Here is an 18,933-nt window from a genome sequence, read left to right on the forward strand (position 1 = left end):
TTGAGGAGGAATGGCAGAAGTAAGACACTTTCTTCTTTTCCTCCCATTCCTTGTCTAAAACCATACATTCCTCTTAAAACCATTTTTCTGTTGTTAGCAGTGGGGGTGGATGGGGGGCGGGATTCATTCAGGCTGGGAACTTAAGCACTGGAATTCTTTTCTGTGTGTCAGCCCAAGATAGCTTACCATGTTGTCTAAATTTCCCCTTTAGATCAAGGACACTTTCCTTAGGACATATACTGAAGCCATTCAGAATTACAATGGAAACGACGAGAAGAGCCAGGCAGTGGATGATGTACAAGAGAGTGTAAGTTCAGGATGGCTCAGCCTAAGACCAAAGCCAATACTCTTCTTTGATTGCAATGTGAGAAATATCAGTGGCTCTAAATGTTTTCTTTGGATTCAACAGAATAAATCAGTCGTAATTACCTATGTAGCTGTTTTTCCTAATTCCATTTACCTCGTTATTTCTACCTAGCACTGACAAATCTCAGATATGTAGGATGTGGACTTCACTATGGTAATCTTTACTGGAAGCTGCTGCTAATTTTGGGCTGGGATAATCAGGTGTCTGTAGGAAGCTGTGTAGAAATGTAGTGCTTTTAAATAGTCATTTATAATTACTTGATATTTGAGGACCATTGATTCTCAGCATTAGTGTTCAAGAGTAACCATTTCCCCCAACATTTGATAATTTAACTAGCTATTAATCTGTTTTAGGGCACATGCCCCCAACCTGTGATTCCATGTCTTAATTGATAAGTGTTTTCCAAATGTTTAAGCCAGGGCTACACAACTTTTTAACCGGAAGACCAAATTCCATTTTAGAGATGCCCTCGGGGGTTATATTCCAGTGTTGGGCACGGCTAAAATATCCAAAATACTGGCATATTTTAGCTTAAACCTCTTACTGCCAGTAGCTACTCAAAAGCCAAGACGTCATGAAAGGACCAGTGGTCGGAGGAAAGGGGCTGGGGCTGTTGGAAAGGGGGGTCCACCTGGGGAAAGGAGTGTGACTACTTGGAGAACTCCAGAGGGCAGATTGAGACCTTGGGCCTGAGGTTCCCCACCCCTACTTTAAGCCTTCCTATGTTCAAGAATCTCAGAAGTTTGATGTAGGGTTTTTTAGTGGGTTTTTTTAAAAAAAATAACCATTGCTGCTCCCTAGGAGTGTAGCTCAGTTGCAGAAGAGCACATGCTTTGCATGCAGAAGGTCCAGGAATGTGTCCCAAACCCACTTTTGCTATAGGCGAAAGCTGCGCATCAAAGCCTTGCATATGCAGGAGACTCAAATTCCTTTCCTTTCTCAGTTTTCTCCTCTGCCTCCTTTGAATGCTAGACTGAAAACTCAAGTCAAGGACCTTTCCTTTTGTTTGCTGCTGTGGGACATACTATTCATATAATAGGGTGATGTTTTCAGAATTGGGTAATAGGATGATGTTTTGAGGACAGAAGGGTTGTTGTTGTTTGTTTCTCACTTTTTGAGGTAATTATTTGGTTGCGGAAGGATCCAACCTTGTCTGGCTGCTAGCACAATTTAGATTGCACTAGTGGAAGCAAAAACGTATGCAACACTTATACAACGTAGGAAACCTGATGGATTGCACCACTGATGTTGTACAAGCACTGTCATTGCACAAGCATTGGTTTTTGCTAGTGCAACGTAAATAGCGCTAGCAGCCAGACACCATTGGATCCTTACCATTCTCTGAGGTAAAGTGCACAAAATGTTCCCTGGTTTGTGTAACTGTTTTACTCCTATGGTCCTTTCTCTTTCTTTTTAGCTGAGATGCTGTGGCGTCCAGAACTACACCAACTGGCACACTAGCCCTTATTTTAATGAACATGGCATCCCCATAAGCTGTTGCATGAACACCACTGACTGTAATCCTATGGACCTGCGCAACGCGACCATTGCCCCTACTAAAATAAACCAGAAGGTATGGGCCCCTTTGGGTACTTATATATATTCTTGTGGTTGCTCTATAACAAGATGAGAAATGTGCTGAAGCGATGACAGCTAGAGAATGGGCAGCCATTTTACATTTCACCTTACTGCTTGGCAATGTTCTAGAGGTGATGTTACCAGCAGAAAAGAGATGTTTCTCATACACCTTCATTAATAGACTCTACCAGTGATTTCTGGCCTAACCTCCCATACCCAATAGATCGCATTCAGACAGAAAACTTCCTCCATAGAGATAGGCCTGACAAAGCTGAAGAATACAGCCATCGTTTCAGGTAACCTTGATACTTATGTCAGTCATGACGTCTGTCCTCATCTGTGCTTCCCACTCTGCTACATTTTTCAACTCGTCTTCTGAAAGACGTATCATGTGCTGGGATGCTAACCAACTGCCTGAATTGAGAAAATAGGGATGATTAACACATACACTAGGCTTGCTTGACTATATTTACTGCACCTGCTATAATGTTACTTGAATCGTAGCACTGCAGACAAAACACAAGAAAAATTGACCCTCGAACCAAAAGGGATTGCAAAAAAAAGAAAGAAAAAAGAAAAGCCATGGCATCTCAGTGAGTATAAGTGAAAGCAAAACTGGATGAATAAATGTGTAGAAAATTTGGTTTCATGCTTTTATATTAGGGATGTGCTCCGCTTCTTCTCGGACCGGAGAAGCAGGAGCGAATTGGCCTGATCCACCTTGTCCAGAGGAGGAGCGAACCGGGGGCCTGGAGAAGCATGGCGAAGAGAAGCAGCCATAGGCGGAGCGCTTCTCTTTTCACGGAGCGATCCGCCCGCCATTTTGGATTTTTTCGCCCATAGGATTGCATTGCGGAAAAGATTAGGGGATAACTGTTTTGTTTTTAAAGCTATCTTTATGATACATGGTGTGCTTAGAGGGTCGTGGGTGGGGGTCATTTTGAGCCTACTCTCAGCACTCTGCATGGTGCGGTTTGCTTGCTATAATTTTCAAAAAAATAGGGTAAAAAAAGCGGGAGAGGTACCTTTTTGAAGTGCTGAGAGGCAGATTCAACTCCCAGTCATGATCACCTGATGAAGCATCCTCCAATCCCAAAGTTGGGAGGAGGGGATAGGCAAAACGGGATACTTAGTAACTTGGGATACTGGGAAACTTAAAACAGTAGCCCCACCAAATGCACAAACACAACCTGAAATCATATACTAAGCAAATAAATAACAGAGAGGAAACACAGCACTGCTACCCACCCTAACCTTGGTGAACAACTGAATAGATGTGGTGCAAGGGGATGAGGTCCCCTAGGGCATGTGGACGTGCCCAGTGCACTCCTTGGAGGATCATCAGAGCCCTCCAAAGAGTAACCAGTGGAGACTAATGCCTGTCATGAGTTGAAGTGACAGGTAGCTTCTTAAACACTGGTACTTACTTAGGGCCAGTCAAAAATTGGCATATTCCCCTCCCCCTGGGCACATCCACTTTCCTCTTACTGGTAAAAGACAAACAAAGCCTTTTTTTAAAAAAATATTCTTGTTGTTTATTCAGCAACACTGCTGCTTTTAATTCCACCCCTCCTTTGTTTATTTATGTATTTATTCCATTTTATATTTACACCCCATAGCCCAAGCTCTCCTGGCTTTTCCTCTTCAGTGAAGTCAGGCAGGCTTTCATTGCGGTTCAACTCCTTATTGTTGTTGTTGTTGTTATTATTGCTATTAATATTAATTAGTACTGCTGTTATTAACGTTACTATTGTTGTTGTTGTTGTTGTTGTTTAATAATGGCTGTGATCACAGTGCAGTCAATCAACTCTGAAGCAAGGATCACAAAGCTTTACTCTTATCCTCCTAGCCTCCTAGTTATGGGATGCAAAAGAAAAGGCATCTCTCTGTGCTGCTCCCGCCTCACAGGGATGGTTTGCATTGCTGGCTTTGAAACAATCCTTGGCTCACTTCCTTGTGCCCCCAGAAATGTCTGCTGCCTGCCTGCCTTCCCCCCGGGGTGCTGCTGTGGTGGGGCATCTGCCGGGACTGACTCCCCCATACTAGATCTATGGCATATCTCTGCCTGGCTCTCGGCCTGCCTGTCCTCCTCCTCTGTGACCGCCTCGCAGGGATGGTTTGTGTGTGTCTTGCTTTGTCTCAGGGGACAAGTCCTTCCTGCGCTCACTTAGACTTTTTGAAGTTCCAAATCAATTTTTCAAGTGTGGAAGAAGATTCATATTTAGGGTTATCTACTCCCCAATTCATGGCATGTTGGGATTTCCTTTGAAATGGCCCCATTGAGCTGTCTGCAGCTTTAAATCCCTGAGATACTGGGGTGTCCGATTTTCAAAAATTCCCCCAAAATCAGGGGAGGCTTGGATTGGCTTGAGGCTTGGCATGCATGTGTATACGTGCATGAGGTGTCATGGTGCCTAACTTGAGGTTTCTAACATGAAAATTGACGGAGATATCGGAAGGGGTGTGAATTGGGGTTAGGGGTGCTGCATTAGAGGTTAAAGCCCCCCCCAAAATCAGGGGATGATGGAATTTGCTTGAAACTTGCCATGAATGTGGATGTGCCTACTTCCAAATTTTTATCTGTCAAAATATCAGAGAAAAGTCCATGTCTGAAAATGGGGTGTCCGATTTTCAAAAATTCCCCAAAAATCAGAGGAGGCTTGGATTGGCTTGAGGCTTGGCATGCATGTGTATACACGGATAAGCTATCATGGTGCCGAGTTTGAGGTTTCTAACGTTAACAGAAAAAAAGTTGTAGGCTTTTTTGGATTTCAATGCAAGCCTATGGGGGGGGAAAGTGGAGCTCCGATCCGGATCCGGAGCTTCGCAGCGAACCGGAGCGGATAATAGGCGGAGCGGACCCGATCCGGAAGTTGCGGATCTGGAAGAGAAGCGGATCGGGGGGTCCGTGCACAGCCCTATTTTATATGACTCATGGTTTATGCAACATACAAAAAACAATATCTTCCTTTCATCCAGGAAGAGAACTTTTTTCTGTTATTAGTCCTTCCTACGATTTGCAGGAGAGGCAAAAAATATTCTAAAGTCTGCCTAACCCTCATATCAGAGCATTAATGTTGATTGCATTGTATCCAGTGTTACTTGTCATTTTATCTACCTTTTCAATATTGTGAAACTGCTCTTTGGTTTAAGGTGACCTCTTGTAGTAGGTAAGTAACCCAGGCACAAGTTTGAAGAAGTGATAATGCTAAAAAGTGGTACTAGCATGAGCCAGCACAGCTACTGCTACTGTCATAGTAGGAATGGCTGTCATCCATAGACAGATTTGTCCTATGGCAGCCTATAGTGCCGTCCAGATGTTTTGTACCAACTCCCATCACCACAGTCTGCAAGGTCAGAAGTGCTGGAAGTTGTAGTCCAAAACATCTGGAAGGCACCAGGCTGGGGAAGTCTGTCTTAAAGGTTACTAGTTGCATAACATTTAGTTAAAGCATTCTCAGAGTAAGTCAGCTGGAGGGTCTCTTTGATCTCTCTTTTCCCTCCCCTAATTCCTGTCAGGTTCCACAGTGTTTGATTACTTACCAGGCAAAAGCCTCAGGTTGTCTTTGCCAGTACTTGACCTGTCCCAGCTCCCAAAGTGAGACTAAAGACCACAAGAGAGCTCTGATCCAGTAGAGGCAAGGCTGATCTCTCTCAGGGATAAAGCTGGATTCAGTGCAGATACTTATTTATTTATTTAAGCATTTTTATCCCGCCCTTCAGCCAAAAAGGCTCTCAAGGCGGCTTACAAAAATATTTCTTGACAGACATAAGATGGATAGCTGTGGTTAATGAATTACCCGCACAGATTTTGCTGTCTGTCATCTCATTTGGAAGATTTAGACATAATATTACAGAACAGTGCCAAGAAATTTAACTGGCATCAATACAAAGAGTCTCACCTTTAGAATGTCTTGCTGATGTGTTCTTTCTCTCTCTCTAAAGTATTAATAAGGGAATAGTTGTATAGTGTGAAAAAAGGTGTAAGTACATTAATTAAAACATGTTCTTAGAAGAGACATATTTTGTCAGGTAATTTTGTTGATAATTTTGCAACCACTGTGAGAATCTACAGTGCAGCTAAAGTAATTAAACAGACATGTTGGAATAGACTACAAGTAATACTGAATTATGATTATGAGTTTCAAAAATGTTCTCCAAGTGGCAAAGAGGTTGATAGTGATTATAATAGCATCGGTGTTGGCTTAATTTTGTTTACAACCATCATATACCTTATACTACTTCAACCACACAGTCCTATTAAAGTTAGTGAGACCTCAAGCCAGGGCATCTTGTTAAGTTGCCAGGTGAAATTCAGACCCCAAGGTATGATCTGGTGGAATTCTAGCACAAGTCAGCTAGAGTTGTGGTTTGGTATAAGATTCTTAACTAGGCTGACCATATGAAAAGGAGGACAGGGCTCCTGTATCTTTAACAGTTGTATTGAAAAGGGAATTTCTGCAGGTGTCATTTGTATATATGGAGAGCCTGGTGAAATTCCCTCTTCATCACAACAGTTAAAGCTGCAGGTGCCCTGCCCTCTTTTAAATCTGGTCACTCTAGTATAGCTCCTGCACCTCTAACTGTTGTGATGAAGAGGGAATTTCACCAGGTTCTCCATATATACAAATGCCACCTGCTGAAATTCCCTTTTCTATGCAACTGTTAAAGATACAGGAGTCCTGTCCTCCTTTTCATATGGTCACCCTATCTTAACCAGTACTTAATCATTCTTTGCCTTTAACTTACCTCTTCTTAAAAACAAAAAAACAACCCCAAAAACAAAACAGAGAGGGAGGGAGACAAACTGCTTCTCCATATTCGGGAACAAGCCCTTCCAGGACATGAATAACGTGGGAGGGGGGGATGATTTTTTAAAAATCTGCTAGGGGAACTATTTCCCACTGCAGTCCTTGCTCTGCTCTGCTGGAGGACAAGGCTGTTGTCTTTCCAGTAGAACTCGCCCGGAAATTAGCATATTTTCTGGATACAAAGGAGCACAACATGAGTAACGTCAGATTGTTAACTGAAGGTGGCAGAGTGCCCTTGTAAGGTACTCGTGGGAGCAAAGAGATGAGATCAGAGCTTTCCCAGGAATTTAGTTTTATTTATAAAGCATTACAAAATGACAGGTGAGATTCCAGGAAGTGGGACTGCAGAAAAGGAGCACTCAAACTGGAATCCAGGATAAGTCTGCTTGAGTTTGTCCCACCAATGGAATCACTTCATCTGGGGAGGTTCAGAAATGCAATAACAGCCATTCAGCCAGGAGCTCAAAAACTTAGTTAGGCAGAGTAAAACCCACAAAGGACGTGCCAGGAAAACTATGAGGAGCAGGCTCACTCATTACAAAGACCCACAAAAGAGTACAGCAATCCTGGAATGGAGATTCTAGATTTAAAAAAAAGAGATGATTGTCTTGTTTCTGATTAAAAATAGGCTGGGTCTGGTTTAGGCTTTAGATAGAGTTAAATTAATCCTTGTAAAGGACATTGAAATCTCAGGGTTCATCATAGCCAATTTGTAGGTGATTCACTATTGCTTGATTATATTACAAAGAAGACTAAGCCACATAACCACCTCAAAGTGAACACATTTTCAGGAGGTCCCACTCCAGGGTACAGGTTTTGTGGATACTTCCTCATCCATTTCAAGAGAGGGATTCAGCAGGAAACACTTTGTCCTAGTTTTCTAGATGCTTACTAGCTCACCTTCCCAAAGAGAATGTAGCTTTTTGAGACAATGTGCTTGTGAGGTGACACACAAAATGGTGGCAGCTACGCTCCTTTGCTCCTTGAGCCACGTGGCCATCAGATCACCCGTCGGTTACTATAACCATCCAGCAGCATAACCATTGGCAATATTTTTAGATGAGGCACAAGGCACATGGTTCCCTAGAACCATGGAGGCGAGACATAAGATACTTAAATAATCATGCTATATATATTTTTTAAACCCCCCACTGAATTAGGTGCGGAGTCAGGCATAGAAAACAAAAGAACACAAACTAAAGTTTCACTTAGCTATGGATGAAAAGTGTTATTTAAAGCACAAAACTTGATTACTGTGGTAAAGGGTGATAAGGTCTTCGTCAAGATCCTGAAATCAAAATCAAAAATTGCATCCGACCTCAGTCTTGAGTCAGATGCATTTTTTCTTGAGTTGGCAGTCGTGTGAAGCATAGATGGCTGCATTCAACTACACAAGACAAAGACTTGTGTCAAACAAATACTATACCCCCCCCTTAAGAACTGGTGACCATTCATTAAAAATACTGTTCCTGAACTTCTTAGCTTAAACCGGAGACATGATTATATACCATATTCTAAATAATCTACTATGGATTTGTGTGTGTGTTTGCGTCCTGTGTATTTCTTCTACAACATAACATATTTTTATTTAGACATACTTATACGTCTTTTCTAGACTCCAATTCTTTCTGCTTTCTCAACGTTTACATTTTAATGTTAAAATGTTGCTTTGAATAAAATTACGTCATTTTAGCCATACCCCAAAGTGTAATGTTTTATCAAGATATAAACAATATCAAATTCACTCATCCCTGTTTCAATCTCTTGTTCATTAATATTCTTTGTGGTGTTGAAATTAATGTCTAACTGTCCTAATCCTTTAAAATTGGAGCAAGTGGATGTCTCTTCAGAGAGTAATGATCTGCCTTTGTTTTTTCAGGGCTGTTATGATCTGGTGACCAGTTTTATGGAGACAAATATGGGGATCATAGCTGGAGTGGCGTTTGGAATTGCATTCTCACAGGTATACAGTTTTAGTGCTTTGAAGGCAAGGTGTGTTTGCTTATTTCTTCAGCTTCGGGGAAGGATTAGGTTAAGGGACAGACCTCAGACTGCTCATTAGTTCTTAGGTCATCTGTTCATTGATTTTTCTTTTTCCAACTTAAATGGAGTTTCTCCTTGGGAATATCAGTTACAGCCCAACTAATGACTGCCTCAAGGAAAAAAAAGAGTACTCTTCCATTGGGTCAAATAAAGGTTAACCTAATAAAGTACTTGCTTAAATGGAGCGTAAACAACTCACATGCCAAATAGTTGATCCATGGTTTGCATAGGTTTTTCACAGCCCTAAGCTGTCTTTTGCTTAAAGGAAATCTCCAATTCCAAGAGCCACCATCTTTAAAACGAAAGCATATGCCTGCTTTGTCCCATTTGAGGGTTCATACTTAGGGCCATCAATGGTTAAATTATTGTAATTTTCAGTGAGACCCAAAATATTACAAAGTGTTATAAATAAAAAACATGTTTCATGTAAATGCTGCATCTAAACATTAAGGACAGTACAATATGCTAATTATGCTCTCTCTTTTTTAGAATTTGTGAATGAGGTCTTTCCTCTCTCCTTATTAATTTATTTTCTCTAGCTGTAAAGAGAGAGGGATTAACTTCAGCTTGTTGCTATGATGCTTCACTAGATGGACTTTTTTGGGGGTGTTGTTGTTTCAACGGGGTAGTTCTTATTTTATTCTTGTCCTGGTCCTTGACAGTTCACAAAAGGGAAGCAAAGATACATCTTCTGCAAAAGAATTGTTGGTGTTTCTGGGCAAGACTGGTCTTGCATGATAGGTTGCAGAAAATGAATATTTATTTATAATATTTGCATCCCACCTTTCTTTCATCATGGAAATCAAGGCAGGGTACGTGGGACTTCCAGGTGGTCTCTCATCCAAACACTGACCATAGCCTGACCTGCTTAGCTTCAGCAACATGGCTGCATCCCATGGTCTTGGATCATGCCCTGCAGAGATGACTTTGCTGCATCCCTGAGACATAATCATTCTAATACCCTGGCAAAAGTTTGTTGGCCATAGCAGTGTGTTGTCTATCCAGCTTTTGTGAAAGCATGATCTATGTTCCTCCAGAAAAAGAATTTACAATCATACATTACACAAGCATTTTTTTTAAAAAACAAAAAAACACCTGAGACAACACAGATTTTTATGGTATTGTGCATATAGGAAGAAATTCTCTCCCTCACCCCTGGCCCTTTCTCCATATGTGACAGTAAAATGTAACTATGTATAATACTGTGGATATAAGGGGAAACAGGGGCACCCTTTCCTTGCTTAATCCATTTCTTTGCTCCAAATAAGAACAACCGCATTTTCATAGTAATCAATAACACAGGGACACATCAAACAGCATTACGCCTTTAACTTTAGAGGCAGTTAATCTGCCATTAAAGAAACCATCTCTGTTTTTTGCTCCTCCACAGTAGAGTGTTTTCTGCCGCTCTTTGCATAATTACTTAGAAAATGTTCAGCTTGTGGAAAATACAAGCCTTCTGAAATGGAAAAGAAGTGGATGTACACACATGAAAGCATCCTATTCCTGTGGCAGAGATCGTTTAAGCCCAGTGTTCAGAAAAGCTGCCTCAGGCCTGAGAGAATCTGCACCTTTAAATTCACAGGCTTTCTTGTAAAACCATTTGAGAGATTTTTGTTGTGTTTCTAATCAGGTGTCAACCCTGTTATCTGAATTAAGTACAGATTAGCAAACATTCTTCATCGAAATGGAGGGCTAAACCACACTGCATGGAGCGAAATCTAAATTGTCAAAGGCCACCTGGGTTTCAGAAAAGTCGAGTAGATGGACATTTTCCTATTCCAGAATTGTCCTTGTACTTTTGCAAAAGAGGAATGCATGGGATCCCAGATTTTAGCTAGTGGTTTAAAAGGCTGCTAATGTGACTCTTGAAAGATAAAATTGCTGGTTACTCATTAAACAGGAACAAATTATAGTACAGTTTACAGCAATGTTGGTCTGGTTTTATTGGGGAATGCAGAGCTTTGGCACTTATTTGTAAATGTATTGGAAATCAATTTTACAATATACAATACCCATTCATTTTCTTACAGTGGAAGTCTGGCATATTTTGCAGGCACCTTTTTATTGTTTTGTATTTTGTTGTTTTTTATTGGCAATTTAACTGTCAGAGTAAATTTAAGTATTTGTACATTGACTGTGTGAGGCACAGCTCAACAACAGAAATGACTGTTTAGATCTGGTATTACAGCTTGTGCTGTGGACTGGAAGCTTGGCCTCGGCCTCAGCTATCTTGAATGCAGGCAGGTATAGTTTCTGGCGTGAGAATCTTCTTAAAAATATTAATTTTCACGCACACATAATCATCCATCAAAGAAAGACTTGCCTTTCTAGAAATACTCTAAAACAGCCTTCCTCAACCTGGGGCACTCCAGCTGTTTTGTATTACAACTCCCATCAGCATGGTTGGCTGGGGCTGATGTGAGTTGTCGTGCAACTTATCTAGGGGTACCAGGTTGGGGAAGGCTGCTCTGAAACATACCCCTTACTGGCTAAATGAGACTGAGAAGTATTTCTGTAATTATTTTTCCAGTGTTTGTTGTAGTTAAAAATTGCTTTACAATTCTGATGTCGCTTATTTTCATGTGAGATATATTAAGGTAAGAGAGGCACTAACTAGCTTAGGGTTACCCAGTGAGCTTTGTTCCTAAGCAGGGATTTGAACCAGGGTTTCAGCATCCAAAGCACCTTGTTGGCACTCAAGGCGAGAGGAGCAGATCTTTCTGTAGGGGCAGGGAGGGTGGGGGGATCCAACATCAGATCTCGCCCTTCGAGACTGGAGCTCTGCCTCTGAGGGATTTCCAGTCTGCCCTATGATCACTGTGAGGTTATGCCAGAAACTACAGGATTGCACTGCACATGGTAGTGTTACGAAAAGAGGATTGCCTAAGCCAGTGAAGGCATTAAAAAACTCAGAGGAGATCAAGAGAAGCCACAAATATTAAGAAATAATAGACAGTGGTGCTTAAATCTGAGGGTCCAATCTAAATACTTTTAATTGTTGTAAAAGCTTGAATGATCCTTTAAAAAAGCACTTTGGGAATGTAGCTCAGGATCTGTTATACAGTCAGTGGAGCTCTTGGAAAATGAGAATGACATAAAGTAATATCCTATAAGGAAGTCTAAGAAACCTTCAGCACCCTTTTGAGTGTTAAAAGCTGCAGAACATGACGGTTTCTCAGTGCAATTTTGCTACTTTTTGAACTGATTTAATAATTCCTAAGGTGATTTATTATGTATGCATCCTGATATAATAGGTTGCAGAGTCTCTTCAGCCTTACTCTTTTGCTAAAGAGAAGAAAACAGCTAAATATGTATATGTTGAAGCATAGCAGGTTCCTAAAACTATCTCCTTGCCTAAATGCCTGAAAATCTTCATGTGGCCACTGACTGTGCTATAAACTGGAGAGCCAAAGGTTTCACTTGGAACTATAGGAGACAGTTATGGCAAGAATGGAAAGCAAATCATGGTGGTGGGGAAATCTACCATCTAACTTTGCACATCGCAGCTGATGTCTCCTGTTTTATAGGCCACAGCTAGACCTAAGGTTTATCCTGTGATCATCCAGGGTTCGCCCCTGCCTGAGCACTGGATCCTCTGTGTGTCACCTAGATGAACAGGTTTGACCCCTGGATGATCCAGGGTTAAACCTTAGGTCTAGCTATGGCCTTAGTTACGTCATAGTGCAGAATTCATAACAACTTGGGGTGCTCCCAGACAGATGGCTACAAGTCAAAATACATTCTGTAGCTAGAGTATTGCATCTTTTCCTCCTTAACAGATTTTTATGGAAAGAAAATAAAGAGACACAAGACGTGAGGTGGAAATTAGAGAGTTACAAGTGGCAAACAACGACGTTTGGACTGCTCATAAAATTTCATGAATGAGAAAGGCTGATTGCAGGATAAAAGTCTGGTCTGGAAGCAGCTTTGAACTAAAGGAGCTTCTGAATTTAACTTTAGTATTGCCTCATATCTATCCTTAGTAAAATCTGCATTTGTGAAATGTGGGCTGGAAGGATTAATGTTTTAATAGAGATCATTTAAAACAATGTCCTGATTGTGCAGAAAACTTAACTATTTTGGAGAAAGCAATGAGAAAATGATCAGAAAGTGGTTTTATAGCATTTGGAAAGAAGGCAACCGATGTACTGCCAGCCCACTTACAGTGTGGATTGAGGAATCCCCAAAAGGAGCAGTGTAAGCGTTTTTGGATATGCTAGACCAGAGGAATGCAGCTCACAGTGGGAACTGCAAAAAGCAGTATTTTGTGGCAGTCAAAAGTTGAAGTTTGGAAGTCTTCCAAACTTCAAGTGCCAGATTGGACAGGTGGATGGTAGGATGAAACACAGCACTGAACCACTTTGGAGGATTAATCTGATGGAGAGTAACTGGCAGCAAAGTGTAAGGTCTAGTGTAAACAGCACTGGTTTCATTACTAGGATGTTTTGGTCTATTTTCTTGAACACTTCTACATTGTACTATAATCCATAGTCATGATACAGAAATGTGCCAAGTCAGTTTCATGGTCTCATAATATGGGATACCCCAAGGACTGAATGAAATGAAATGAAATAGCGGCAACATATAAGTGGCAGTGAACAGCTTTGGCTGTTTTAAACAATTGTCGCCGGTCTCTTCTGCCAGTGGCACTTGTTTGTAATGTCCGGCAAAGGATCTTGCATATGAAAGTTGTGCAGGCTGTATTCACACTTACAACCTGCACAACCTCCCTATGCAAAATCCTTTTTTAAAAAAACACTACAAAGTTTCATAAGCTGCTTCCAGTTGGTCACACTTGACTTGAAACATCTGAAATTGCTCTGTATGCGATTATCTGCTTTTGCCACACTGACGCAGCAGGACGTAGAAGCATCCTCCGAGCAGGTTGCTATCGCTAAAGCCAGGTACTGTGCAAGGTCAGGAAACCTGGAGTTCACGGTGCAGCTGTTAGCACAGGGATCGCTCCATAGACCATACTGGTATGGAGGCTGTGGCCTTGGTTGTGCATTGAGGCACAACTGGAATACAATGACCCATGTCACAGTGGAGTTTTTGTGGATTACTTGCATGTTGGCAGATAACCAACATTTAACTGACCTAAGTCATGTCCCAAGATGTCTGTAACATGTAGAGCTAAAAAAACACCCACTGTATCTGCAGCCTTTTTTCATCCTGTAAAATGATCATGAGGATCAATAGCCATTTTGGCTGAATGCATAAGTTCTGTTTTGTTGATTGCATAAGTTCACACAAAGCAAGGAAGGAAGACTTGGATTACCTAAAGCATATTCAATGCACATGGGGTTGCCTTAAGGAAAAAAAAAAGAGAGAGAGAGAGATCACAGGAACAATTACAGCTGCTCTTTCTCAGTTGCATTAATTCTGCGCTCTTGTTATGGCCATAGACTTCAAACTATAATATTTGTGTTTTTAGATATTTCAAGGGTGTTTTTTTTAAAAAAAAAAATCAGAAAGCCTCTCCACTGTAGAGTCAGTGGATTTTATAATGATACTTGACTACATGCATGATATTTTCTCTTTCTCTGTTTCAGTTGATTGGAATGCTTTTGGCATGCTGTCTGTCCCGATTTATTACTGCCAATCAGTATGAGATGGTGTAACAAGGTGGGTCTGTATATTGCTGTGTGCAGAATGCTCTTCACAAACTAATTCAAATGCCTTGCCTCCCTGCTTGTATGAAAGACATTACAGGTTTAATAGTCAGCTGCTTGAATTCAGTCCATGATATTTGTAGCAGGACTGAAACACTAATCTCTGATAAAAATGGAGGCGCAAGTCAGAGGGATCCCTTTGTGAAAAGTTGTTCTGTGCTGAGTGGCATTATTTAAAAACAAAAAAACAAAAACACTAAGTACATTTCTTCATTCAGACAATACATTTAATAAGATTTTCAAAATCATTTTTTGTTTTACATAGTCAAGCAAAAGTAGCCTCTTAAAATACCATTTGTGTTGACATTCCGTGATTTATTTAAATTGGTTGATTAATTTGGTGAAAGCAAGGTAGCAAAGCAACCAAGCTCTCTGTAAACTGCAAGGGATAATTGTCCTGAGAGTTGGAGTTGGCTGTCATCCATATGTTGATGTCTCATTTCCATTTTAAGTCCAGAGAGACTGTGGAGGTCCTAAACCAGTCCCTGAAATCAGAGATGGACTGGATATGGGTAACACAGTGGCGTGGGGGCCCCCTCAAAGGCGGTTGCCCTGGGCGCAAAATTCTTAGGGGCGCAAAAAAAAAATTTAAAAAAAGAAAGAAAGTAGTAATAATAAATTTAAAAAAATTAAAATATGTGTAGATCCAACTGTTTAGACGGGGCAAATAAATGTTGCCACATAACATTTTACAGCATTTTTCTTGTTGCGCACAGGTCAGGAAGGCCTTGCAGGCTGCATTTCCTCCCATACGGGCCTGTCTAGCATTCGCGTTGCCGCTCTGGCTACCTTCTAAGCCATCCAGAAGGAGGACAGAGCAGCGACGCGTGTGCTAGAGAGGCCCGTTTGGGTGGAAATGCAGCCTGCAAGGTGATCGGTTATCATGTCAAGGTCATCATATCAGCCATGATCCTAAATAAAAAAAAATCAGGTGCACAATGCATGAAGAGGGGGAAGGTAGAGCAGGAGCTATGATCGGCTAAATAAATCGCCTTCAGCGCCACATTGTCTTGTATAAGGAAGTCAATCCTGATGAGCAGATTGCTAACTGGACAGCTTTAGATTTGTTTTGGTGGGTGTACAAGAGGAAGCTGCAAGAGAGTTTGACAAACTTTGTTGTGACATTAAGAATCTTTCTCTGTTTCAACTGCCAGTTGAGAAAGAAGTTTCTCAAAACTTAAATTAATCAAAACGTATCAGAGATCTACAATGACCCAAGAAAGACTGAGTAACCTAGCAATACTGTCAACTGAGAGAGATTTCAATGTAGATTTCAATACTGTTATTGAAAAATTTGCACATATTAAAACCAGACGATTTTAAATAAATGTAAGTACCGGTATACTAGTATTAAATTAATTTTACTTTAAATAGATCAGTATTTTCTTAAAATATAATACATGTGCTTGGGTGGGTGGGTGGGTGGGGGTAAGGGGTTCAGTACTGGACTGGTGGAAGGGACTCAGGGAGTGCTAAACGTCCACGGATTAGGGGCGCAATACTTGCCTTGCCCCGGGTGCTGGCAACCCACACTACGCCACTGGGGTAACATGCTGAAACATAATCCGCACAAGTACAGTAGGGCTGATGATCCAGCTGTAAGGGTTTGCCCTGCCATGCTCCAGGTTTACAGCGTTAGGATGCTCTTGGACATCGGTTGCCTGGTCCACAGTTGCATAGGGGTCCAGTGCATTCATGTAGCTTCTTCATGAGCAGAGATGTCCTGATTAATTTGTTACATGTCCACAGTGGGGATGTGTGTGTGACAGAAAAATGAATGTTGAAGCTCCTGTTCATGTGTTCCTTAGGTCTAAACTCTACTGGTTATAATGAAGCTAGATACTATGCTCCTAGTTGTTAAGGACCCTGTTATGGCTTAACGTGCCATGTGAACCATTCCTAAACATGGTGGCTACATAATCATGTTTTAAACATGGTCACTAACCATTTGCTGCAAAAGGGTTAGCGGCTTAACTATGGCTTAGCGTGTTGTAAGAACAGGCTCTATATTTCCCTCCTATAGGGTTGGTTGGATTCAAAGGTTCCTTTTCTCCTTTAACAGGGGTCCTCCTCTATTGGATCCAACCAACAGAATCTTTATTATAAAAAGATAATTCTTATGACTGCTAGCAACTAAAATAATGCATTGTTCTCCCCTTCCCCTTTCTTTACTTTTACAGGAATATGAAATACAGCACCTGTTTTCAATCAGGAACTGGATAATTCTTGGAAGACTTCTAAAGAATGTTAGAGCACACATACACAACTACATGTACACACACATACACACATAAAACCACCACCTTCTAAACTCTGTACCATGCGTAGTGTACCATTCCGTGAAGTACTGTTGTGCCACAAAAGTAGCCTGAACCATTCAGCATCCAGTACTGTACACTCCATCCTGAAGGCTCTGCATATGATGGCACTATATGTATGTTCTTGATCAGACTGTAGTTGCATTGTAAAGTTAACAGAGGTAATTCATTAACAGCAATGACTGGGCTCTGCATGTAGTGACTGGAGGGCATAACTAGCCTTTCACCATGGTTAATAAATGTCGCACACATCCATATTAAACCTGTATACAAAAATATACCTTATTTTGGTTTATCCGATTTTTAATTTCTTGGTTTTGTTTACTGCTTTACTAAGGTTTTTTGAACCTACTCCCCACTCCCTACAACAGCCCCAAACAAGAAGAAATCAGTTACATAAATGTGGAAATACTTGAAAAAAAAGAAGTCCAAAATCTGCTCAAGGGAAATGGTTTTTTTGCTGTTCCGCTGCATCTTTGATTCTTAACCAATGTTGTATGCCTAGTGCGTTTGCCAATAGGCCTTTGTCTAGTGCATTTTGCCTCTGAATCTGAACCTGTGTAATACTGTTACTAAGCTGTGTTGTTTGCTTACTGTGAAGCCAGTAATTTTGCTTCCTTTTTAATAGATAATTATGGATTAATCAAATTGTGCTGTAATGCAACTTTCTTCTTCCCCTCCCTCCATTTTCCTCTCCTTTTGCATTGAAGTTGGCACCAAATACATTGTCAAATCAATCAAACTTTTAAAAAAAGAAAAAAAAAGAATGTGTGGAATATTTTTGGGGGGTGGGGAGCAAAAGTTTAAGACCTTTTTAAAAAAAATAGGAATTTTTTAATAAGGCCTCTGTCTAGCATGCCAAGAAGAATGCATTGATATTGTGAGTATTTGTGATATACATATTAATAAATGGAACCATTACAGATTTCTACTGGCTGCTTTATTTTTCGATTCCATCACTAACACAGTCTTCTTTTTTCTGTGGCGGTGTTATAAAAGCCTGTATCTTTCAAACATCTCTGATTCCATAGTGCTGTTTCTGATCCTGATGGAGCATCATCTGAACAGGGCTTAAGTTTCAGGGCTTGGAAGTGTTCGTATGAACAAATGAAGTTGCTTTATTCTGAATCCAACCTTTAGTCCATCTGGCCCAATACTGTCTCTAATTGGCATCAGCTATCTGGGGGTGTAGGCAAGGAAGTCTTCCCCAACCTTATTATCTGATGTTCTTTTAACTAGAGTAGAGCAGGGCTGGGCACTGTGTGGCCATCCGGATCTTTTGGCCTACAATTCCAATTATCCCTAGCCTGTGGTGAGGCATGATGGGAGCTGTAGGCCAAAACATCTGGAGAGCCACAAGTTGCCCATCCCTCAACTAGAGGCACCATGGATTGAAGTAGGACCTCATCGTGCATGCAAAACATGTGCTCTACCTCTGACTTATGGCCCTTGTTCAGTAGATGCCTTTAATGCACTTCTCCTTGCAAAGCACAAAAAAACTGGAGTGAGTCTTCACTGATGCCCCTCTTCTTGCTTTCCTGCATTACAGAGGGTGACAAAATTAGCCTGCCAGATCATAACAAAAAAATATTAGTGAGAAGAAATCTGTAATTAAGCCTCCCCTTCCCACAGGAACAGAAACTGTCACTGGGACAATTCAGAGATAATATTCGAAGGGCAATTAAGAGGCTATTCATTACTAATTCCTCTCCCCACAAGCCACCATCAACTAGAAGTAATAAACCTGTATACTACCTGTACACATGAAAATTTTCAGCACAGGTGCAGTAAGTAGCTTTCCCACCCCCTGCAATGGTGCAAAAGTTATCACAGATCAGGCATGATAAAACACGCAGCAACAACTTTTTTAAAAAACCCAACTTTTATGGGCCTAACTTTCCCATAAAAGTGATTGAACAAAATATTGCAATTCCAGAGGAAACCTTAAACTCAGTACTAAGTCAATTCACGTGCCTGAAGATGTCACGACTCCAGGTTTGATCTATACTGTGTACAGATGGCATCATTGCTCTCTATTTCTCATATATAGATTTAGGTATTCATAAGCAGATGCATCTTCAGGTGATATGCAGGTGTAAGGTATTACCGGTTTGGCTTTGTAAATACGTTTACAACCTGAA

General features: G+C 40.9%; 1 protein-coding gene across 1 annotated transcript in view; it reads left to right on the forward strand.

The window, feature by feature from the left end:
• TSPAN7 (tetraspanin 7) overlaps positions 1 to 17,711 on the forward strand; it is a 99,787-nt gene extending 82,076 nt beyond the window's left edge. Inside the window, exons 4-8 of the mRNA XM_063126520.1 lie at positions 212 to 307; positions 1,785 to 1,940; positions 8,636 to 8,719; positions 14,355 to 14,427; positions 16,670 to 17,711. Of these exons, the coding sequence (XP_062982590.1) occupies positions 212 to 307; positions 1,785 to 1,940; positions 8,636 to 8,719; positions 14,355 to 14,423 (405 nt within the window). The 3' untranslated portion in view covers positions 14,424 to 14,427; positions 16,670 to 17,711. The remainder of the gene's footprint in view (positions 1 to 211; positions 308 to 1,784; positions 1,941 to 8,635; positions 8,720 to 14,354; positions 14,428 to 16,669) is intronic.
• Positions 17,712 to 18,933: the final 1,222 nt, after the last annotated feature.

Source organism: Elgaria multicarinata, chromosome 5 (assembly GCF_023053635.1).
Source record: "Elgaria multicarinata webbii isolate HBS135686 ecotype San Diego chromosome 5, rElgMul1.1.pri, whole genome shotgun sequence".
Taxonomy (NCBI): Eukaryota; Metazoa; Chordata; class Lepidosauria; order Squamata; family Anguidae; genus Elgaria; species Elgaria multicarinata.